The sequence below is a fragment of the Sarcophilus harrisii genome, chromosome 1, assembly GCF_902635505.1.
Source record: "Sarcophilus harrisii chromosome 1, mSarHar1.11, whole genome shotgun sequence".
NCBI lineage: Eukaryota > Metazoa > Chordata > Mammalia > Dasyuromorphia > Dasyuridae > Sarcophilus > Sarcophilus harrisii.
Genome location: NC_045426.1, coordinates 7,058,646 through 7,083,185, shown reverse-complemented (window position 1 = coordinate 7,083,185; position 24,540 = coordinate 7,058,646). Strand labels below are relative to the sequence as shown.

Here is a 24,540-nt window from a genome sequence, read left to right as displayed (position 1 = left end):
ATTCCTGGGAGTTTTTGTTCTGGTGTTTCTTTCAAAAGGTTACTTGTGGATTTTTTTCCCCGAATTTGTATTTTTCCCTCTGATTCTTAGATCTGAGCAATTTATATTTATGATTTCTTGAATATGATGTCTAGACTCTGTTGTTAGCTTTCAAGTAATCTAGGGATTGTTAAATTATGTCTCAGATCAATTTTTCAAGTGAGAATTTTTCCCCTTTGGGTATTTCACATTTTCTTCTATATTTTCAGACTTTTGACCTTGTTTTAGTATTTATTTCTTAATGTCTCATGGAGTCATTGGTTTCCATATGACCAGTTGTAATTTTCAAGGAATTACATTTCATTAGAGGATCTGGGTGGTACAGTGAAAAGAGTACTGGGACTTAGAATCAGGAAGACTTCTTTCCAAGTTCAAATCTGGCCTTAGACCCTGTGCACGTCATTTAACTTTGTTGGCCTTAGTTTCCTCATCTTGCCAAATGAACTAGAGAAAGAAATAGCAAACCACTCCATTGACTTTGCCAAGAATACCCTAGATGAAGTTGGACAGGACTGAAAAACAGCTGAACAAATACGGCACAAAATTTTGTTCTTCTTTTTCTAAGCTACTAAATTTTTTGTCATCTCTTTCCTTGCTTTCACTTGTTTTCCCCGTTTTTGGTCTACTTCTCTCAGTTGGTTTAAAAAATTTTAAAAATAATTTTAATTCTTTAAAATTTCTGCTTTAACTCTTTAAATTCTTGAAAGTTTTTCTTTGGAAGCTTTGCTTGTTGTAGACATTTTCAAGTCCATTATTCCATCTTCTCTCAGCTTTTCTTTTGTGTTTATGCCTTGAACTTCCTTTTTAAAATAGTTGTTGGGTTTTTTCAAGATGGTGTCATTTCAGTGTCAGGTATAAATGAGTTTTCAAATTCTTCATTTTTTTATTAGAAACATGTGGTCCATGAGACAGTGTCTTAAATGAAAATATTCCTGCAAAACAAAACACAAAATTTACCTATTTTCTTCAGAAATACATGGAACTTTATTGTATCATCTGGGAAGTTTACTTTTTTTCCCCTCCAAAGCAATTGGGGTTAAGAGACTTATCCAGGGTCACACAACCAGGAAATGTTAAATGTCTGACAGATTTGAACTCAGGTTCTCCTGATGGCAGGGCCCGTGCTCTATCCACTGTGCCACCTGGCTGCCCCAGTTATTTACTTTTAAGATTCAAATATTTGTCAACTTTTTTTTTTTTTAATTCTGATCTTGATATCTCTAATAGCAGAAATATATTTTGTTTTATGTTGTGAAAGAAAAAAGTGATTTCATAGATTTTTTTTTTAAGCCAATGGAAGCATTGACATATTTTCAGTTTGAGGAATCCTAATGCTTGTGAAGTTGTGGTTTCTTATCAAAAAAATTTAAAAATTGAATGTATCAAAAATATTTAGAGAAGAGGATTAACTTTATTAGTCTCAAAGTTTCCTTTTTGGACACAGCCAATTACTTCCAATTTACCCTGAATATGGTTTATGCATAGCTGTTTCCCTGTTGTTTCTCCCATATGATTGTGACTGCCTTGAGAGCAGAATAGATAAAAAAAAGAATAGGTTAAAAAAAATAGGTAAAAGATATTTTACCTATTAATCTCCAGTGCATAAACAGTGTTTGGCAAATAGTTCATATTTAATAAATTAATAAATAAATATTGACTGGTTATTGTACTCAATTATTCAATATTTTATCCTTTTTTTTTTTTTTTCAGAATACTTGGAAAAAAAATCTTAATTGACTGCTGTTTCACTGACTACTTTATATACCTTCATTTATTTTCTAACTTTAATATCAGTTTTCCAAAAGATAAGAAATATTTTATATTGCTCTAATTTAGGCAAAAACTTTGTGATAGTCTCTGGCTGTATTTGAATGTATTTTTCCTTATAACTATGAAAATTTTTTAAAAAATTGGCACTAATTGGGTCAGTTCTTTTAGTAAATGCTTTTTGGGGTTTGTGATTTCTTCGGTGAATCTCCCCTAGATCGCAGATTACAGCCCACTTGTGCTTTCTCAGCTTCTGTTACCTGGTAGTCAGATTTCTACAATTTCTTGGGAAGTGGGTACTAGTGGCAGAGACTGATTTGGGCTACCCTGCCTTGGAAACTTTCCTTTAGGATTTAAGAACATGAACCAGTTGGGGGTGCGAGAAGTACAATTGGGAAGGGGAGGAATCAAACAAACATTATATAAGTAAAAGATGGTTTAATTTAAATTGCTTTTTGGCTTTTATTTGTTTCAAGGAGGAAGCCTAAAACATTCCATTCATCTGTTTTAAAAATTAGAAATAAGAAGCATAATCTCCTTGTTAAACAATCAGTGGTACCACATTCTTTTCAGACCTCCAGGTTTTCAACCTCAGCTCTTTATTTTAATTCATTTGAAATAATAAATCAGTTGTTAGATCTTGTTACTGCTGTAAAAACTTTTATATCCTATAACTTTTCTCTATGTAGCCATTATCAAAATTCAGGACTTTATCATTTCTCACCTCTACTATTGAAATAATCTTTTTTTTTTTTTTTTCAAAGATAAATCTCCTCAATTCCTTTTTTAAAAAAAATTATTTATTAAAAAAAATAGAAAAAAAGAAAAGGAAAATAGATAAAAATATCCTAGAACATTGTCATGTGCCATGCCCAGCAGAACATCAGGGAGGATTCATAATAAATAACAATAATTTATCAGTTCAAGAAAGGATATATAATACCAGAAAAAATTCATGAGTATCTTTTCTTTGCTTGCTTATTTTGTTCTCTGCTGCATACTTTTTACTTTATTCTTTTTTCCCCTTTTCATCCCCCTTCACTTTTCTCAAACAGGCTGTAATTAATCACAGATATATTTATATATACATATGTAGCTATATACATACACACATGTCCATCCTCCCACACATATACCCTTGCCCACACACATATACATTCACACCCATTCACAGACCCACACACATAGCTATATATACACATATTTCTTCCCCATCCCTAACTCTTCTACTTTAATTTTGCTTCTTAACTTACCCTATTTCTTGACCTACCCCCACACATGGATCCCTCCCTTGTCTTCTCCTCCCGGCTTTACTTAACCACTCCACCCATCCCTTCCCCTTATTTCTTTATAGATTTTGGAGGGTGTTATACCTTAGAATATATATGTAGTGTTAACAGTTTAACCCATTCCAGATGTGAATAAGTTTTCAGATCTCCAAGCTCTCATTTCCCGTTCTAATGCTTCTGTGTATATTCTTCCTCTGCGCCTCATTTGTATAGCATGATTACTATTTTTACCTTTTCCTAGGCAGTTTTGCTTTTTAGAGTCAGATCATAATCAACTCTCTACTAGTCTTTTTTGTTTGTTTGAGTTATCCAATTGCTGATGTCAATTTTAAACATATGGTATAATTTCCACATAAAAAGATCCATGTTAAGTTCCTTGAAATTAATCTTTGATATTGGCCTTAATATGTTAAATTTTCTATTAAGTTTGGGTTTTGTTGAAAGTCTGAAAATTTTCAAGTTTGTTGAATGTCCTTTTTTTTTTTTTTTTTTTTTCCCATTCAAAATTATTGGTAACTTTGCTGGATATGATATTTTTGGTCATAGACCTAATTCTTTTGATTGCTGGTATATGTGATTTCAGGACCTGCAGTCTTTTATTGTGATTATTGATAAGTTCTTTACGATTTTCATTGTAGCTCCAAACATATTTGAATTGATTTTTCCTTGTTTCTTGTAAAGTTTTTGCTTTGATCTTGAGGTTTCAAATTTGGCAATAATATTCCTATGTGATTTCCATTAAGGATCTCTTTGAGGTGATGATTACTGGATATTTTTGTTTTTCTTCTTTCCTCTCATGTTCTGTCACTCCAGGACAATTTTCTTGAAGAAACTTTTTTTTTTTTTAAATAACTTTATTGTCCTTGTCTGAAGATGAACTTGGTCTTCCCTGTTCCCATAGTAGGTTTTTATGGTTGGGTTCTTTCTTTTTTACTGGCTTATTTGTTGTTGTTTTGGTAATGAGAAATGAGAATATTTCTAATTATGGAGTAAGGGAATTGGTGCCTCACTTCACCTCTTCCTTCTGACCTGGAATCCCAAATCAAAAGCTCCTTCCTCCTGCAAGTGCCCCGAGGTAGCAGTGCCCCTGCCCCTGCTGTCTCTGTACTCACCATGGCCCCTGAAGAATCTGCTCAGCAAATTTGGGCCTGGCAGCTCCTGATCAGTTGAGGTTCCCTCATTCTTCCAGAGTCCTCATGTGGTTTGGGAGGTCAAAGTTTCTGTGATTGCTCCAGCCACACTCAGCTAGCTGGAAGGGTCCCCAACTATCTTTGAAATGTTTGTTTCACACTAGCTAATCTCTGACCTTCCTTTGGATATTTTCTGTGATTGTGCCTGGAGGACCCTTGTTCTTTCTCAAGTCTTCTTATTTTTCACCAGTCTTTGTTTGCCCTGATGCAAATTTGTTCTGTTTGTGGGGAAATCTGGAGAGCTTGAAATTTACTTTCTACTCCATGTTCCCAGAATCTTCCTCCAAAATATTAATTTGTTGTCTTTCTTTAGGATTCTTCCCATTCTAATTCATCTTTCAGTCAGTTGCCAAAGTGATTTTTCTAAAGCACAAGTTTGCCTGTGTCAGTCCTTTACTTAATAATCCCCAGTAGCTTCCTATTTGTTAAAGAGGGGATCAAATATAAATTTCTCTATTTGAAATTTAAAGCTTTTCATAATTTGAGTCCAATTAACCTTTCCTACTTGTAAAGACCCTTTCCCTTCATGAATTCTATGAGCCAGCCAGTCTGACCTCATTGTTTTTCATATATGTGTCTCCATTTCTCATCTGGATTCACTAAAGGCCATCTCTAGCCATGTTGATCTATGTCTTGCTGCCATTTTGATGGCTCTGGAGGAGAAAGATAGTTTGGTGACTTTGCCTAGTCCTTTCTCACTTAAATCCAGGTCACTTAGATGTCATGGTCCCTCTTCCAGAACAAAGAACAAACAACAAGGATGTTCTCCACAGCTGGAGTTCTCTTTCCCTTCTGCTTCTTAGAATCTCTAGTTTCCTTAGATCTTAGGCCAAGTGTTCCCTTCCACAGAAAGCCTTTCATGGCTCTTCCAGATGCTGGTTCTCCCACCCAATACTTTGTATTTAATTTGTCTCCACCCGTATTTGTTCCTCACTTAAAATATATGTTCTTCCAAGGTGATTGAATGTTTGTATCACTACTCTCTAGCCCAGTACGTGGCACATAAGTAGACACCTAGTTAACTCTTAGTGATTCATAAAACTAACAAATGTAAATCTTCTGTTTTGGGGAAGTTCTTTTAAGAGGGAATTAAAAAAGAGAAGATGAAGTAGAAAGGATAGCTAATTGAACAAATATAATCTAAAGCAAAAAGCCATGCAGAAATGGTTAGTTTTAAAATAAGGATGTCATTGTGGTCCTTTTAAATCAGTGCTATGTTTGCATGACCTTTGGCAGATGAGGATATCAGTTCTTAGTACTTGCTGTATGGGCTGCATGCATCAAAAGGATAGGAGAACAACTGTCTTATCAGTGCTTTAAAAAAAACCCAGAAATATTTGTAACATGTTACTCTATCAATTTAGATTAGATGGTTTAATTATTGATTTTGCTTTGTAATGATAATCAATTTCCATATTAGTCATTTTCTTCAAAAGTTTATTAAGTAGTTTGCATAGACTCATCTTTAGAGAAAGAGAGAGTTTTGGTATAGAATAAAAGTCTGGTTCCCTTTTACTTTTCTTTCTTAGTACCTATGTGATAATGGGTATGTCATTTAGTTTCCATGAACCTTGGGTTTTTTTACATATGAGACAGGATGCCCCGCCCACCTCATGGGGCTGCTTGAACATAAAGTGAGTGAGTGTATATTATTGTGCTAGTAAATTAAACGTGGTATTCTACACAATTAAGCATTTCTTTAGTTTCAGACCCTTGACAGGGGATTGGAATTGCAATTCTGGCTATGCCATTTATTTTATGATTTTTGGCATATCACTCTGTCCCTTATGCCTCTGTTTCTGCATCTCTGAAATGTAATACCTACCTTACCATTTCCCAGTCTTTTGTTAGGATAAGAAAAATAATGATTCTTAAAATACCTTGAATGGCTGAAAACAAACATAAGTTGCCTTTAAAGATTTTCTAATAATTCTGCTGTTATTAAATGTTTAATTATTTTTAATGCCTTAGATGTAAATAGAATGCTAATTTGGTAAGAATCAAATCACTTTATTTTGTGTGTAATTTGCTGTGCTGTGTGTGCTATAAGATTAGTTTAGGTGCTGCTTAGACAAGGATCCTTTATTCTGTCCATCAAGAGAAGGCAGATGTAACTGAACTTGAGGTTGGAGTGGGTGTTTGGCTTTGGCTGCTACTGAATTTGATTACTACTGTAACCTTGTCTTGCTTGGATTTCCTGAGGCATCATTCTTGTCTCGTGGTCTCCTGGCTCTTTTATCTATATTACCTTTTTTTCTCTCGGAGACTACCTCTACCTTTTATGGGCCAGACAATCTTGCGAAGCCTGGGCAATTCTATTTCCATGACTTCTTTAAACTCTTAGTCAGTAATTACACTTTGTATGGTACTTTCTACTCTTTTTATTGTTGTTCTGTGTATATATTTTTTTTTGTTGTTGCTGTTGCAGAACTAAAATCTTTCTGGACCTCACTTTCCATTATCTGTGAAATAAGGCAGCTGAACTTGAGTTCTGTGCTATAACCTTGCATGTAGAAATCCCTGGTCTTACAATAATTCTAAGTTGAATTGGTGACTGTGTTTCACTGTACAGTTGGGGAGTATGTAGTGGAATTTGAATATCAAGCCCCACTATCTTTATTTCCCCCCAAAAACCCCAAATCTGAACATTTGCTAATTCAATCTTTACTGTTTTTCAAGCAGGCGATCTGCCAAGTCGCGAAGCAGAAGCCCTTATTCATCTAGGCATTCGAGGTCCCGCAGCAGACATAGATTATCTAGGTCCCGGAGTCGCCACTCTAGCATTTCTCCTAGCACCCTGACTTTGAAAAGTAGCCTGGCTGCTGAGTTGAACAAGAACAAGAAAGCCAGAGCCGCGGAAGCAGCCAAAGCTCACGCCAAAGCGTCCAACACCTCGACGCCCACCAAAGTAGGGAGCACTGACCCTGCAGGTGGCAGCGCGCCTCAAGCCAACCATGTGAAGGAGCTGAAGAAACTCAAGGCTGAACACACGCCTTCTCCCACAAGTGGCGGGACTCTGAAAAATGACAAGACAAAAGTAAAACCCTCTCTGCAGGGAGCAAAGATAGAAAATAATTTGATTGTAGACAAAACCAAGAAAGGCATTGTCGTGGGCAAGGAGAGTCAGCCGACTGTGGTGAAGGAGGAGCCGGCAGTACTGAAAGAGAAAAGCAAACCACGCACCCCAAGCTTGGGCACCAAGGACAAGGAGCACCACGGACCATTGGTGACCTCCACTTTACCACCTTTGCCTTTTCCTCCTCTGCTGCCTGAAGACAAAGATGCTGACAGGTGAGTGTGAAACTTGTGAGGTTCTGGTGTGGAGGGGAAAGGAAGTTCTGTGGGGAAAGACTGAGCAAAATGCAGGTTTTAATTGATGCACTCTAAAGAATCAAATTGCTTTTTATTGTCTACATTTTGACAACAAATTAGTTATTGCAGAATCATAGAATGAAAAGGAACATCAGCCAGAAAACTGCCACACAAATCCATTGTTAAGGGCCAGAGTTTCGTGTAGTTATAGTGTCTTCTAAGCTGTGCTGCCTAGGTCTACGCATCTCCTGCCAAAGAGTCCCAGAAATTATGGGGCAGACCTGGCGTGGGACCATCGACCTTAGCTTTTGGTTCTGGGAGTAGCACCTGGGTATGTTTTGTGGGAGAATTTTATCTTCCTCAAAAGTGTGAGGTATGGCTCCCAAATGTCTCTCAGTTGTTCCTATCTCCATAACAATTTGTGATACTCCCTGTGGCTAAGCCTCCATGAGTCTGTGCTGTATGTTAAGTTGATGTTGACTGGGAGATTATCATAGTACTTCCCTTGCCAAGTTGTGAGACATTTATATACTTGAACATTTTGCAAAACTTCAAGTGCTAGAGAAATGTTAACTATTAGAATTACGATGAATAATTACACAAATTTCAGAAAACCTTTCATTGTTGATACATTATAGAAATTTCTTTTGTAATGAATATTAAATAAGTCATAGCAGAATAGCTTGAATGTAGTTGAAACATGAGAATGAACTGAAAGAACTGCTAGATATTTTCAAGGGATTTTTGAGTATAAATATAGAAACTTAAGAATGTTTCCTGTAAGGTCTTTGCTTCCATGAAGCAGGCAGACCATTTGTTGTCTTTCTTGGGTTCTTTTAAACAGTTCCCTTTTGTGATTTTTAATTTATTTTTTGTATATTTGAAAAGAAGCTAGAGCTTTCTGATTCTGTTCCTGTGACTTTATATCCTACTGTCCTTCCTCATTCTCCCCTTTTGCTCCTCCCCCTTTCAATTCTTTTCCCTTCCCCTTTCAATTTTTCTAATCTAATCTCTTTTCAAGAATGTGAGTGCAGGGCTGCACAAAAAAAAAAAAAAAAAAAAAAAAAAAAGTCAAATTTTGTATCTTGGTCTTCATACCAGCCTTCCTTTCTGTATCCAGATTGTTTCTCTGTGCTGGCCCTCCTTTCCCTCTCCATTTCTGCCTCTCTGTCTTTATTCCTTTTTTGTTTTTCACAGTACAGAAAATCCTTTAGGGAGCACATCTGGAGAAGACGAGACGATTGTGTTCCATTAGTGAATATGCTTTGGACCAGGAATTGCTTTACAATTTGTTAATTTCAAGTGCCATCAATTAAATTGATTTTCATTCTCTGAAGATTTTTTTTTAGCTGCTACTAAATTATTAAATTTTTATCTGTCTTAATTAGAATAATAACCATTTAAATCTTTTAATTGGTTACTGTTTTCCCCTTTTATTTTGGGAAGCTGATAAGGTCACTATCCCACTGCCTATTCCCTCCTTTTCTTGATTTCCTCAGCATTGAAAGTTTCAGCTTTTTTTTTTTTTTAAGGATAATCATTTTATGCCATGAATTGATTTGAAGGGACAACAAAGAAATAGGAAAATGACTTGTTAAGTCTCTTGTCTTTTTGATTAGTAATCATAGTTCCTTTCGGTTTTCTCTTTCCCAGAATCCTATGGATTTTTATGTGTGTTTCTCTTTAATAAATGAAGCTTATAAAGAAAAGGGACCATGGCATTTTTTATAAAAATTTTCTTTTCCCTCAGAAGTTTGGCTTTGACTAATTTTTCCATGATTATCTTCCTTAAAAGGACTTTTCTTCTCTTCCTCCTTTCCCCCCTTCATCTGCTTTGGATTTATTATGTGTGTGGAAGTTGGTGGTATCATTAAAAATAAAGTGCTCTTTAATTCCATGATAATAATTTGAGTCTTTTTCTTAAAAGCCTTTCAGTGAGGAGCATAGAGTTGTTCTCTGGTTACAGGCAAAGCTGCATAGACCCAGATTTTGACATATGTATTTCATGGGGATCCACTTGGAATGTTTGTGATCAAGCTCTTTTTCTTTTCTCTCAGGATCCAATTAAACACATTGAAATATTTTTTATTGTGATGATACTTTAGTTTTCTTACAATTTTAGTCAATTTCAAATCTTTTTTTCATAACTAGATTCTTTATACTGATAAGATAAAGGGAATGCTATAGATAAAGCATAATTAAACTTGTAGCAAATGAGAACATTTAAGTGGGGAGCAAATGAATTAAGCATTTACATAGCGCCTCCTATGTGCCAGGCATTGTGGTAAGTGCTTTATAACTATTATCTCATTTGATCCTTACAGTAGTCCTAGGAGGTAAATACTATTATTATCCTCATTTTACAGATGAGAAAATGAAGGCAGACCGAGGTTATAACCTGCCTATGGTCATTTGGCTAGTAAGTTTCTAAGGCCAGATTTGAATTCAGGTCTCCTTGATTTCAGTTCTGCTGTTCTGTGCTGTGCCACAAGTTGCTTTCTTATTGTGCCAGTCATTGTGCTGATAGATGCTGGGGATTCAGTCACAAAAGCCAAGGTAGCCCTTGCTTTCTAGGAGCTCATATTCTAATAGGAAAAAATAGCACAGATTAGAAATTTTAGCTTCAGGTCACATGGAAAATCTTCATGATTTTTAAGAATGAATGACCAGGTAGATGGAAAGGCCTCTTCATTAGTGTAATTTCCACTGATAAAACCATATTTGTTTCTGACATTGAACTGTTAGATAGTGCCAAGGACTTTGAGAAGAACTTGGTTTTCCTGGTCTTAAGGAGCTGAGATCACTGAGGAGGCTGGGGCCGCAGCTCCAATTTTTCCTCCCTGGATGGATTCCTGGGGTGGTGGCTATCGGGGCTGCACTGGAAGAGGCCATTGGTTTGGGTTGGACTCATTTGCCTCTGAAGCTCCTTCCAGTGATGAAATTCAGTCTTTCTATGTGTATATTTGAGAAAATATTCACTCATGAAGATGCTGAATGCTTTTGATCACATATTGCTGTGGAGACGATATGATTTCTTTGCTATTGAGCCTAGAAAGATACTTCCCCTGCTCCTCCCTTCAACTTCGCTGAAATTTATCTTTTATTTTTGACAGTAATTTTAAAAATACTTTTTTGAGTTCCAAAATCTCTCCCTCCAGCCTTTCTTCTACCCATTGGGAAGGCAAGCAGTATTGGTATCAGTTATAGATGTGAAATCATGCAAAACATTTCAGGAAATGTTCTTGACACTTTAGTTTGATATAGATAATTATAACTGAGTTTTAAAATCCTCCATGAAATTGATAATTCATGTCCTTTCCTGAAAATTACCTCGTAAGTGTGATTTGACTTTCAGACAAACTTAAGAATTGTTAGCTTGCTGGAGCTTGGATTACAAAATGAAATTCGGCAGGAGGAAGTAGTAGCTACCGAGGAATTAATGTTATATATTAAGTAGACATTAAGGCTGAGCAATAAACATCATGAGGTATCAGTGAGAACCAGAGAAGTTACAAATAGACCATCTATTATGTTCTTGTTTCAAAAATCATTTCGGTAAAAGTAAGAGTTCCTTGAAAAAACATGTAATTTAAAATTTAATGACTTTACCCTGTTTTGTTAGGATCATTTTTGTTTTAATGAAAAAACAAACAACTGTTTAGGATGGACAGAGAAGGCAAATGTGACAATATTAACATGAAATGCTTAAAATACACCGATTATTTTTTTAAATTGTAAAATAACTTAGTCTTTTCACCCAGAATGAAATCAAGTGCTTGGTAGCCTGCTGGCAACTCAGTGTTCTTTTTACTTGGAGCTTGTGTGTTTGGGGCACACGTTGTGGGGTACCACCATTCCCTGCATCAAAGGTCAGTAGTAGGAAGTACACCATCCAGGCGAGTGGGTGTGAGTGTGACATTCACCTATGACCCTTTCTTTTCTAGTTTAAGAGGGAACATTTCTGTAAAGGCGGTGAAAAAAGAAGTGGAGAAGAAGCTGCGCTGCCTGTTGGCAGACCTGCCTCTGCCCCCTGAGCTCCCAGGTGGGGATGACTTCTCGACCAGCCCCGAGGAGAAGAAAGCCTCTGCCCCGGCGCACAGTAAGAGAAGGCCCAAGTACGTGCCGCCCAGCCCCGGGCCTTGCTTTCTGCCTGCTGTTAAAATTTGCCTCAGATATTTCTGCTTTATCCAGAAAAGTTGAAATGTGAAGTTGAATTTCAAAATTAAAAAAACAAAAACCAACTTCCCAAAAGAACCTCAAATCTCTTTATGTTAGCAGCTTGTTTTTAAATGTGATTTTTAGTGTATTGAAAAAAATTAAGATTATTTTCATAATTACATGGTGTAATCTGTCAGCGAGTTCTAATAAAAAAAGAAATCTAACAAAGCTATGAATTGCTGTCACTTGGAAGAGGTATTAGACTTTTTTGCTTGAGAAGAGAAAGCCAGGGGCAATGGGGAGGCAGTTTCAAAGAGGCAAATATGATGACAGAAATGTGTTATCAGTCACTTATCGCTGTCAGAAAGAGGGGTGGGCTGTTTGTGCTCTTCCAGGCAGGACAGGCTAGAGCAGTCATTTCTCTAGAGAGTGACGTGAGGAGGGAGTACGGTTGGGCTGTTGGTGCTTTCTGACCCTAAGATTCAGTAGTCTTTTTACCTTGCTAATTTCCTATGGCTCCGTTAAATATGATGATTCTCTTTTTTGTATAGGATATTCTAAAAAAAAAAATAGAAACAATAAGACTTGGAGGCAAGGGAAGGTGTTTGTGGTCAGCTCTCAGTGAAACCACCCACTGTGAATTGTGGGAAAGTCAGTACACATCTTTGCTTTTAGTTTCTGATTTTTTTTTTTTTTTTTTTTTGGCCTTTGATTATCTCCCCTGTATCTTGTTTCTAAAACAAGAATTGGAATTAAAAATAGATTGAAGTCTTATCCTAGTGGCTTCGATGAAATAACCGAAGCAAGTCTCCCTGCAGCCTAATTTAGTCTACAAACTAAGCTCCTTTTTCTCATGGCTTTCTTTCCACCAAGGGAATTTGTTTTTTAGATGTGAACTAAAAAAGTAAAACATTCCTTACAGATTAATTGAAAAAGTATGAGAGAATGTTCATCCCTTCAACAGGTTGATTTATTAGCATAGCTAATAGCCAGTTTCTCCTTCTTTGAGTATTAATAGATGAAGATAATATTTCATTTAAATAGTTGTAGGTATTAAGACTAACCAAGCATTTCATTTAAAGAATATAAAAATTGTTCTGAACTATTCCTATATCTAACTAGAAAGAAAGTTTGTGGGTGGCTATTGGGGTGGCTAATGGAATTGATTGAAATGAAGAATTGCATGTATTTCCCTGACTTTAGAGTTGAGTACTGATGTGTGCATTTGTCAGTGTAAATTCCTAAAGACATAACTCCATATTAATTCCCAAAGTCCAATGATTTAAATTCAGTACACACTTAGCATAAAGCTTTAACTTTATGAAGAGATGATAACTGTTGATAACTGAAAAGAAGGAGACCCTTTTCTTTAACAGTGAAGGGATAAATCATTTGGGTTTTTTGCCCATGAATGTTGATTCTTGGGCTTTACTACTATTTTGAAAAGCTTTCATAGAGCTTCTTCCTTCTTGTTCTTTTTTAGTTTATACACAAAATGAATAAATGTTCTGGGTGATACAATGACTCTGTAGCATTATTATGATATAGGGTCCCAAACCTATTTGTCATTATGAAGATGGGAGGTGGGGTGGGCTAAAAGGGAGGACTGATTCTTTGTTTTGGGTGTTTAGTATTTAAAGTAGACTTACCTGACTGCATATAAAACTTCAGAACTATATTTACTAGAATATGTGGGCCTCGCTATGGTGAAATAAAAGAAAAGGATATTGACTGGGGAAAACGCTGCGTGGATAAATTTGATATCATTGGAATTATTGGAGAAGGCACCTATGGGCAAGTTTACAAAGCCAGGGATAAAGATACAGGTAAGAGCTCATCAGATGTGTTTATATTGGGCTGTACTGTGGGCTTGGCTTGGTTTCATCTTCTAAAAACACAGTTTGAGGAGTTTTCAAGCATATAGTTGATGTAGAGGGAATAATTCTGTCCTAATCATGTCAGCTTCTTTTGCAACATTGTGATTCTTAATGAAATCAAGTGTTTCTCATTCGGATTGCTTTTATTTTTAGAGAGAATTTTATATTCATTCATATGTATATATTTCCTTTGATAGTCTTAACCATAAAAGTATTTCAGCCTTAATGAGGTAGGGTTGTTTTGGTTGTTGTTTAAGTATCTTTTTTATTATTTAAAAAATCATAAGCAATTGTTTTATAGAAAAAGATTAGGAAAAAAAGCTTGTACAGAATGTTTTTATGTAGCAGATTTTATTGTAGCAAGTTCAGCAAAGTACTTTTGCTATTATTGGCAGTGGTCCAGTTTGAGAAAGTACTTTTTGATTATTTATGGCCAATGTTTAGAAACATTTTATTTACATAGTAACTTTCTACAGTCTAACCCTATGGAGGTGAGGTGTTCCACAGCCAAACTTTAGAAATGTAGGTGGGACTCAGAAGCTGGCAAGAAATGTTTGGAGCATTAAAGGATAAGAGCAGGTTACATGGACGGAAAAAAGAATGAACAGAAAAATCCCTAAATGGTTCCAGGTCATTTATTCTGTTCTATTTTCTTGTCATAGGCTCTGACCACTTCATCATCTAGTTAAACAATTAGTATTTATGATTCCCTGGAGTCATTAATCAAGCGTGACATGGATTTTAAGATGATTAAAATACAATACATGAAGCAAGTATACTCTAAATGAAATTTTGGTTATAACAATATTATAACTTATATAACAGTATATATGTACATTCTAGTAGTTTCTTTACACACACACACCTCTGAAAGGAGAGAAGACTACAGTTTACTTTGTGAGCATATCCTGTTGATAAACTATAAAAAAGAAAAGAACCCAAATTAGATCCTTTACTTTTTTTTTTTTAAATCCTGTATGTCTCCAGCTACTTGTTTAATACAAGATAGTGATTCCATTTTCAGATTGGAGCAAAAGAATATGGACTAGTTATTTTTAAAATTCATCAGTTTGAATTAGAATTTTTGACAAATTTTCTTGGCTATAGGTTGTCTGGGTCTCATTTATGTATAAATAATCTTATAAAGAAAATATTTGACATTAATTATGGGCTGGAACTTCAAGTAATAGGGATTAAAAATTGAATTCAAATTTAAAATTGAGAAAAAAATATGTCTGGCTTGCCCAGTTATGACAAATTGTGATTTGTTTAATTTTATGACAGGAGAAATGGTGGCCTTAAAAAAAGTCCGGCTAGATAATGAAAAGGAAGGCTTCCCCATCACAGCCATCAGAGAGATTAAGATCCTTCGACAGCTTACCCACCAGAGTATTATCAACATGAAGGAAATTGTGACTGACAAAGAAGACGCTTTAGATTTTAAGAAGGACAAAGGTACGTGATGTTTATTTAAAATACTGGCTTTTTTTTTTTTTTTTTTTTTTTTAGTGATAGTGACACCAATTTACAGATCTAGTTTGTCATTTGATTAGAAGTACATTTTTTGGGGAGACAATTGGCCTTTTGGTAGTAAACAGTTAAATGAGAGCCTGTTAACCTAAGGAAAGCCCTTTATTTAGAATGTTAGTGAAATTGAAAATGCTTTAGTATTTCAGTGGGTCACAAGCCATCCATACCTTCTCATTGTGTGCCATTCTTCATGTCCTTCCATGAATCTTTTATTTCAGGTTCTAGAAAACCTTCTTTGTGCTGTCATACTATCTCATTGGTACCAAGAGAGCATCCTCCACTCTGCCCTTCCCTATTTATCTCTTTTCCTTTGCTCCAGCTCTGGGACTAGCCCATCTTGTTTTCTGGTCCTACATTGCCTTGAAGGATGTCTTTTATCCTTTCTCATCTAAGCCATAATCTGGAAGTTTCCTGCATTCTCTTCCCAGTATACATCACTGCATTGCCCTCTAGATTCCTTTGAGTCTTCTGGGATCATAGTGGTCTATGATCCATAGCTTTCTTAGGATTTTATCTGTTTTAAAAAGATATTCGTTTGCACAGTTGAACATCCTGCAGTTGATGAAAACACTGCTCAATTTTCCCAGGTATTGTAGCCTATCCTCCGAGTCCTGTTAACTTCTGGGTCTAGTTCTCTGTCACAGAGCAAGGCTATGATAGACTGATTCATTGGGCTACCTTGCCAACTTCATTCTCTGTGTTGGACTGATGCCTTTTTTCATCCACTTGGTTTTTTCTGTGTGATTTGCCATCTTGTTCAAGTAGTTTGTGGACTCACTGAGGAGGCTTGTGATATTCAGGGGCTCAGTGTAATCAGCACTATGTCATCTGTAAGCAGCATCTGCACAATTTGATAAGAAGCTTATTTCTTTTTAGTGGCTTCTTTGCGTCGGCTAAATAAACAGCAGGCACATGTAGCGTATGTAATCTCTTCGGTCTTAGAGCCTGTATTTTCAAATCCCGTTATCAATTAGAAAATTGCTTTTAAAGATGAAAAAGCTTATGCTAGAGTGCTGCTTTGGGAGTTTATGTGGGCAGGTCTTGGCATAAAGGCAAATGTTTTGCAATTAGCTCTGTATAGCCCAAATTTACTGACCTTTAAAAACTTAAAATAACAATAATAGCCCTCAGACCACCTTCGTCCCTCTCCCCCCAAAAGAATCCAACAACCTTCTGAAAATGGGTATTGACTGTTGAGTTCCACTGAGTAGCTTGATGCAGGTCTTGTCGATGAGCAGTAGAACTGACTGTTCTCAGCTACTATTGGGCTGGACTGCTTCCTCTCCATTTGGAGAATGTGTGTCTATTTACCTGATTCTCTTTAGTGACAGTGTAAATGCTGAGAATAAGATGGAGAGAAGATCAGGGGTTTGTAGCTCACAGGGCAGGGCATTTATGCTGAAAGAAAAAATAACTTATTTGAAAGCATTCCCATTCAGCATTCCGTTCTTACATGAATATTTCCAGTAATACTGCTTGGGTCCTGTTCTTCTATTCAGAAGCCTTCTCTAGAAGAGGAGATACATCTGTAAGGCGGAAATTAAAAAACTAATTAATTTTAAAAATGCTTTTCCTATTTGTGAAAGTTAATAATAAATTGTTTTTTAAACTCTCAGACTTCTGCAGCTTTTCCATTGCTTATAGGTCAAAATCTCCGAAGTCCTTAGCTTCACGTTTTCAGCCTTTCCTCTGTATGGTCCTGTGTATTTTCTAACTAGAATCCCAAAACTTCAGGGATCCACTAGTCCAACTAGTTCATCTCTTTCCCTCATAGCAGCTCCTTCCTAAAACTGATTTGTGTACATTTTGTATTAGCTTATTCAGTTGCATTCAGGGAACTCCTGCCCCGGTTGAAGGGTAGTCTTGTCTTTGTGGTTGTGTCAGTAGTCCTCAGCCCAGTACCTAGTGCTTCAGTTACAGCTGTGGAATAGATAGTTGCAGTTAGATACTTGAGGGCTACACAGTCAGCTGGGAGCACAGCCTTTACTAAGCTAGGAGCCGGGTTACATTCGTGTATTTGCAGGTCTGGATCTGATCAGGAGCCCCAAACACCTGTATTCTGAGTTTGATGTGTATTCTGCCATGATATGATGTGGGAACAGAGATGGCACCAGGTGTGATTTCAGCCTTAGTCCTAAAGATCTAATCACTAGGTATTGCTTGGCCCAAGATCCTCACTCCCTCCAGTGCCAGCCCCTTTGTTTTAGGGGAGAGAAAACTTTAAAAGTACAACTATTATGCTTATATGTTTATATGATACTGGACCAGACCTGGTACTTTTCCTATCCAGTGGCTAGCAGACTCCCCAAATCTGTGTCCTGAATTACTGTAATTCTGAGTTGTACATTGCTATTTAGCCATAAAATCTTAGTAACCCCACTTTCCCTGCTAGCTCTCCTGGTTCTGTCTTTGTTATTCAGTGTAGCCCTGTTTCCCTGATGTCTCCTTTGATTGTGTCCTTGGAGACTCCTTGTCCTGGAGACTTGGAGATAACAGAGCCCTTCCCCCTAGATCTCTTCTTGGGACATACTCTCTAGCTTAATGCACTCCTGGGGACTGCTGACTCCATCACAGAGTCCTCTTTCCCATCTCTGAGCTCTTTGACTCTATATTCCTATTTTTGGTGTTTAATAATTTACATAATTCTGAAATAGAAATTTAAGGCCTTAGGAACTAGTCTAATTTATAACTGAGATTCAAACTACCATCTGTGACATTATTTTGAACTTCCCTGAAGAATGGGTATAGAACCTAAAAGAATGATCTGAGATATGGAGAAGAGTGAGGAATGGAGTTTTTTTCTTAAGGAACAAGTTGGGGAAAACAGCATGTGTTTGAAGGAGGAAGGCAATTTGGTGGGAGCTCTGTTGCAAAGTAATGGGAGGTTAAGTTTGAGGAAGTGTGATTGTTTGGACCTGATTATGCTTGGACTTTAGAGATAATTAAGACATTTTTCTTAGAGGGAATGAGAGCCACTGAAGGGCTTTGAAGAAAATTGATCTATCTGGGTGATAATAGTGGGACTAGAAGAGAGGGAGAGGTTCAAGGAACAGGACAATGTGGCAGAGTGCACTGGTCATAACATAGACCGGGGGAATCCTGGTTTGAAATCTGATCTTTAAGACTAAGACTGAACCTTCCTGAAAGTGGAGGATGCATGGATTTCTAGGGAAGCACAGGCAAGGTGATGTCTAGCCTCCATTTTACGCAACCTTTAATCGCTGTAGGCTGGGTGTATTCTTAGCACTTAAAGGATGGGAAAATATCAAGTGCAGTGTTCTCATTTTACAGGCAAGGAAATTGAACCCCAGAGAGGTTTCCCTAAAGTCACACAAGTAGAAAGTGGCAGACTTAGTGTTTAGATCCAGCACTATGGCCACTGAAGACCTTTCCCACCAAGAATTAGGAGTAGGTCAAGTCAACTCACTCGTGCCTTTATTATTTGACAGAATTCTAGAAACTCCTTGCGGGCTTTTTTTTTTTTGTATTCCCCAGCATGTTGTAGGCACTTGATAACATTGATTAATTATTTGAAATCAGCTGTAGTAATAACATTGTAAAGAATTTTTAGATAACTTTTTTCTTTTTGGCAAATGATATGACAGTTTATTTAGCATTCTTAGGTGAATCAACAAAAAAATGAGGTGATTTTAGCAAAATAGCAGAAAAAATAGAAATCCACTAGTGGTTGACTTTATTATATGTCAGTGATGAAAATCAGAAAGTGATAGCAAATTATTAATTGAAAGAATAATTCATTGTATTCAGTATCAAGAGATACCAAGCTATATGCAGGATTTATGTAAAGATTACTATAAAACACACCATTGAAATTAAGGAAGAATGAGTTTTCATTATTTGTAGCTATTACAACCAAATATGGTAAAGATCATGCAGCCCAAATTAATTGATAGATTTATTACTTTAAAGATCAGTACAGCTAACATAACTTTATCAAGATCACACATCAAGGGGGCAGCTAGATGACATGGTGGATAGAGCATTGGCTTTGGAGTTGGGGACCCGAGTTCAAATGTGGCCTCAGACACGGAACACTTTTCTGAGCAAGTCACTCAACCCTGATTCCCTAATCAAAAATCAAATAAACAAACAAGCAAACCAAAAAACCCCAAAAGATCAGAGATCAGGCCAAGGTAACCAAAATAGCTGTTTTGACCAGATGCTAAATTAGTAGACCCAGCTGTGTTTCAAACTTATAAAGTTTTACAAAACATTCTAATAGAAATATTGATCAAAATGACTTTAATTAAACACTTAAATATTTTTTTAAAAATCCTTTTCTGTTTTCCTTTTGAAAAAGTGTCTTATTTGGGGCTTTTGTTTTTATGTCCTCTTTGGTTCTTTTGCATAATAAGTCATTAAGTGTGTAACAAAATTAAAAAAAAAAACCCCACAGAAAAATCAGTTAAGTGAAACAGTACAGCCAGTGGTTCAAACCCATAGTTTTCCCTCATGTAATGAAGGGAGAGAGCTATATTTTCTCTGCTTTCTTTTTTAAACATTGTTTTTATTGTAATATTTTGTTTTTGTATATCATCTTCATTTATACTTTTCTTACTTCCTGTCTTTTTATCTGGAGAGTCATCCTTAGTAGAGAATAATGCACAGAGAGGGAAAAATGCAGGTCAGCAAAACTAACCAGCATGTTGTCTCTATCAGTCCACATAAATCTTCCCATATTTCTCTGAATTCTTTGCATAATCCTTGTTTCTTATGGTATAGTCATATTCATGTGATTTCCCCGTTTATCTCTCTAGGTATCATGTATTTTTATTTTTGCTATATCTGATAAGGATAATGACAACTTCTGCTTTTATGGAATCATCCAATGCATAAAGAATTTATTCAATCGTTTTCTTTCTATTATGTGTCTTTCTGTTTTAGATTTACATTTTTGAGTTTTGTTTTGTTTTTTAATCTACTTTGCCATTTTTTCCCTAAAAATTGTTTAAACCATTCACATTTATACTTAAGCATGTGTTTTTCTCAATGAATTCTCTTTCGTGTTATTGTTGTTTTTGGTCAATATTTTGTCCCTGAAGTTATTTTTGCTTATGCTGCCTTGATGCTTGTCTCTTCAAAGGCTCTTCCCTTTGTTTCCTATTCCTGCTCTATCCCAAGTTCCTTTAATTTACTTATATTAATTTCTTTTTTTCTCCTTTTAAAAATCTGTTTTTCCTTGTTCTGTTTGCCTTTCTTTTCCTCTCCATTTAAGTTGCAGCAAACTACCTCCCCCCCAAAAAAATACTTCCCCCTTTGAATTTTACTTCATCTATTTCTAGCAAGCTTTTCTTTATTTAGTTCTTTTCATTTCTCTTTTCTTCTTACCTATTCAAAGTTGTTTTTTAAATTCATTTGCTACATGCTTTTTACTTTGTGTCCCCAGAGTGGAGCTTCTGAAGTACTAATTTTAGTTTTCTTCTCTATTCCATTTCTTTGTTATTGTTGATCTTACCCTGTTCAAACTTTTTTGCTTTTCCTTAATCTTAGAAATATTTATTCATGGGGGATGCAAATGGGAACATTATGTGATTAGAGTTATTCCCCATTCTTACCATGACTACTCTTGACTCAAAATACTGGGTTATCTGATTTCTGGATCTGTGTCTGGTCTCCCACTATGAATTCTGGCTACCTTTAGCCTCATAAATCTCTTCTCCTTTGGTTGGTTAAGTCCTGGCAAGGAAGCCCATTTTGGAAGATGGTCTTCAAATGGGCAGTTTCCTCGTCCTCCCTCAACCGTCCCAACCCCCATGGAATGCACTATAAGGTTTCTGTCTCTTACCACAAACATATCTTTGCCTCATGCAAATATCCTTTGATGACACCCTTTTTTCCCTTTGGGACAACATTTTTCCTTCTATTTCCCATTCCCCAATCCCCATCACAGTCTATTTATATTTAGAGGTGAAAGAAATTATTCTTTGTTCACCTATGGACTTGTTGGGGATATATTTCCATCTCCTCTCACTATTCTTCCTATTCTTATCTCTCACAATCGCAAAAAAAGTTGATTTACTATTGCAGAATGGGAGGAGACACATTAGGTGTTGGGGGTATTATTAACTTTAATCCAAGGACTAATCACCCACCTCTTTTCCTCTCCTAATATTTAAAATTCTCCTTAACATTTTAGTTCTGTAGGTCTTTTTTGTCCTTTAATTTTATTTTATATCTCAGTTAAAATCTTTTCTTTTGAGTAATAGGATATAAATGGAAAAAACTGATTTTATTATTTAGACTTGACAGTTATACTTGTTGACCTTTCTTTAATTTGGAAGTCAAATATTCTGCTTATGTCTTTTTTATACGAATGTCTCAAATGTGTCTGCTGAGGGTCCACCTCTTCATTGTGTCTCAGTTTTATGTAAAAAATTATTGTTATCTTGGATTGAACTTGAGCTCCTGTGTTTTTTGCAGATTATACTATTCTGTTCCCTTTGATTATTTGAGAGTATTCTCTCGACTGCTTTCAGTGTCTTATTTGTTGTTGAATTTAACCAGTAAATGCACTTTTAAATGTTGTCCTCTTAACACAACTCTACCCACATTTAAAGAGCCAATTAATTAGTAATTTGTCTTTATTCAGATGTCCTGGTTAGTTCATTTGTGATTTTTCCTGCTATATGTTATATTCAAGTTTTTTGATGTATCATGTTTACCTGGGAGATCTTGAAGTTATGTTGTCAGCACAGTTTGTTAATCAAAGAAAATTCTGTGATTTCTGAAGAACTCGTGTGCCCTTTCAACATTCTTGCTTTTTTCTTTCCTTTTGTCAAATTATATTTCTTTTTTCTATCTAAAATCTGTCCTTTGCCCTTTTCATATCTAGAAACTGTCCATTCTACCCAATATGTTCTATATCTTGTAAAAGTCTGACTTTTTTGCCCTCTTCTTTCCGTTGAAAGTTCTTATAGGCAACATTTTTTCTAATATCTTTTAGCCTTATTTCTTGTTTGAAACCTTCTGTATTTCTTGCTGTTGCTTTATGATCTCTGAAACGTCCCCAAATGTTTTCTGATAGAGGCATTTTAGTTCATCTTGTTTTTTTGTTTTCCATGTTTTAGTACATGTTCATAGTGTCCAAACCTTTCCTTGTATCCTTATGAGCTCCTTTGTTGGTTTTCCTGTTTCTGAGTGATGTTTTTGCTCATGGATTCTCCCTTGATTTGTTACTTTTTTCAGCCTTTCTCTTATATTTCGAGTTGCTTGTCTGATTTCTCAACCATTTACTTTCCCACTGTTTACAGTCTTCTCCAGTAAGAGATATAGAAGCCTAGCCTGAGTCTTTAACCAGAGTCAGTTCTGGTGGGAAAGTGCTGGCTCTAGGTCGGTTTCTAGTCCCTTTTTCCTGAGCAATAGCTCTCTCTCCTTTTCCCCTTCATATGGCTGTATAGAACCCGCAAATATTGCCTTTTTTGAGTTAATCAGGACTAATTGACTTGTCCCAGTGTCATGCTACAGGTAATTGAAACTGGGTTTGAAATCCGGCTTGGTGCTCTATCTATTGTTTGACCTAGCCATTCCTCTAATTGCCTCTAGTTGGACCTAAGGACACAAGCTTTGAAGGTTGCTTTTGTATTCTTTGTATTGAGTGAGGGCAGGGAGAGATGAGGAACTACACTGGGTCCATGACCTGAGAATTGTTTTGTTTTGGTATTTTTACCATTATCTTATGATTTCAGTTTGATTTACTGTGATTCATAATTCTCTTTGGGGAGATTTTGAGGTTCCACAAATTTTTGGAAAACAACTAATTTGCTATATTGTTGAGCATGTGCTTATTATTTACTTAAATGTGGGCATATCATTTGAGACTATCTCATGTTGTAATGGAAAATATGGAGAGTTGTGGGCTAGATGATAGTACAATTAGGTGGCTTTTGAGCTCATTGAACCATCCTATCTAAAGAGTAGTCATTGATAGTTTAGTGTTTTCTTGGCAGAATATCTTGCCTGGCTTTTCCTGATGATCTGTGCCTCAGCATTTGTATAAATGTTTTTAATAAAATCATAGATGGGATGACTTGACAGGCTGGAAGATGGCTAGAATTTCCTAAGTTTTTGACAGACCAGAACATTAGACTGAGCCTAAAAAGATGAAATTTCATGGGAGAAATTGTAAAATCTTGATTTTAGAGCTGCAAAGAGTTATCCAGTCCAGTGTTTGCATTTTACTAGTGAGCTAAAAGAAGGTCAGAGTAGGTGAGAGACATTTGCGGCCTTTTGGATGACTTGCAGCTTTTTGGAGATAGCAGTGTGTCATGATGCTGAGTCATATATCACCAGAAATCCAGAAATAATGTGAAAGAGAAAACACTGTTAAAAAGAGATGGCCCTTTGTTCATGGAGAAACTTGGGTGGTTAAAAGTACTCTGGTTTTCTAAAAGGCATTCTTGCCAACTTTCATCCCTTTAAATTCTGGACCCAGTTTCTTGTCCATCAGAGTGTTGAAAGACCAGCTTTATGGGCTATTTGGGTTAAAAACACAGTTTTTGGGGAAAGACAGGACTCGATTACAGTTCATCTGAGAAGAAGGTGAAGGTCCAGTGGCCTTGTGTGCTTTATTGTCTATCATTTATTTGATATCATTGCCAAGAAAATGAAGATGATTATGGGTTGCATTGCTAGCTTCCCTAAATAAAAAGGTGATCCACGTTCTGTGGTAGTTTGCCCTGGTCTGAGTGCTTCTGTAGAATTCTATGTCATCCTGGGGATCCTGTTTTAAGAAGGATATCAATAAGCTGTCCACTTTCCAGAGAAAGGGCAATTAGGATCATAATGGACACCAAATTTAATATCCTGTGATAATTTTGATTGAAGGAACTCTGTGGATGGTTAACTCAGAGGACACAGAGACAACAAGACGTCATGTCTTAGAAGTATTTAAATGACTGTGATGTGGAAAAGTGATTAATCTTATTTCCTTTGGCTACAGAAGAGTCATGGGTGGAAGTTGCAAGAGTCAGATATAACTATGTTGTCAGGAAAAACTACCAAAAAACCCAGGTAATTCGATTAGTTGAATGTGATGGAAGCAGATCCTCCTCTATGAGTATCTCCAAGGAGTAACTTTAGATGATTTGTTGGACTTGTTATAGAAGAAATTCCATTTTGGATATGGGATAAGTTAGGTGATTGCCAAAAATCCCTTCCAGCTCTAAGATATTGTCGTTTGGAGATTTTCTCTTAGACTTGTAAAATTGGTAAAGATCATCGGGTAATAAAAATCTCTGATGCTATGACAGTCAAATAATTGGCATTCATTTTATAAGCACTGATGATGTGCCAGGTGATATGTTGAGCATTAGGACTACAAAGATCAGCAAAAAACCAGGAGGGAAGATCATGACCTGT

At 36.2% G+C, this 24,540-nt stretch overlaps 1 protein-coding gene across 1 annotated transcript in view; it reads left to right on the top strand.

Annotated features, from left to right (window-relative positions):
* The window catches only part of CDK13 (cyclin dependent kinase 13), a 101,999-nt gene that overhangs the window by 19,100 nt on the left and 58,359 nt on the right, over positions 1 to 24,540 (top strand). The window contains exons 4-7 of the mRNA XM_031961603.1: positions 6,965 to 7,576; positions 11,542 to 11,712; positions 13,442 to 13,581; positions 14,917 to 15,087. Of these exons, the coding sequence (XP_031817463.1) occupies positions 6,965 to 7,576; positions 11,542 to 11,712; positions 13,442 to 13,581; positions 14,917 to 15,087 (1,094 nt within the window). The remainder of the gene's footprint in view (positions 1 to 6,964; positions 7,577 to 11,541; positions 11,713 to 13,441; positions 13,582 to 14,916; positions 15,088 to 24,540) is intronic.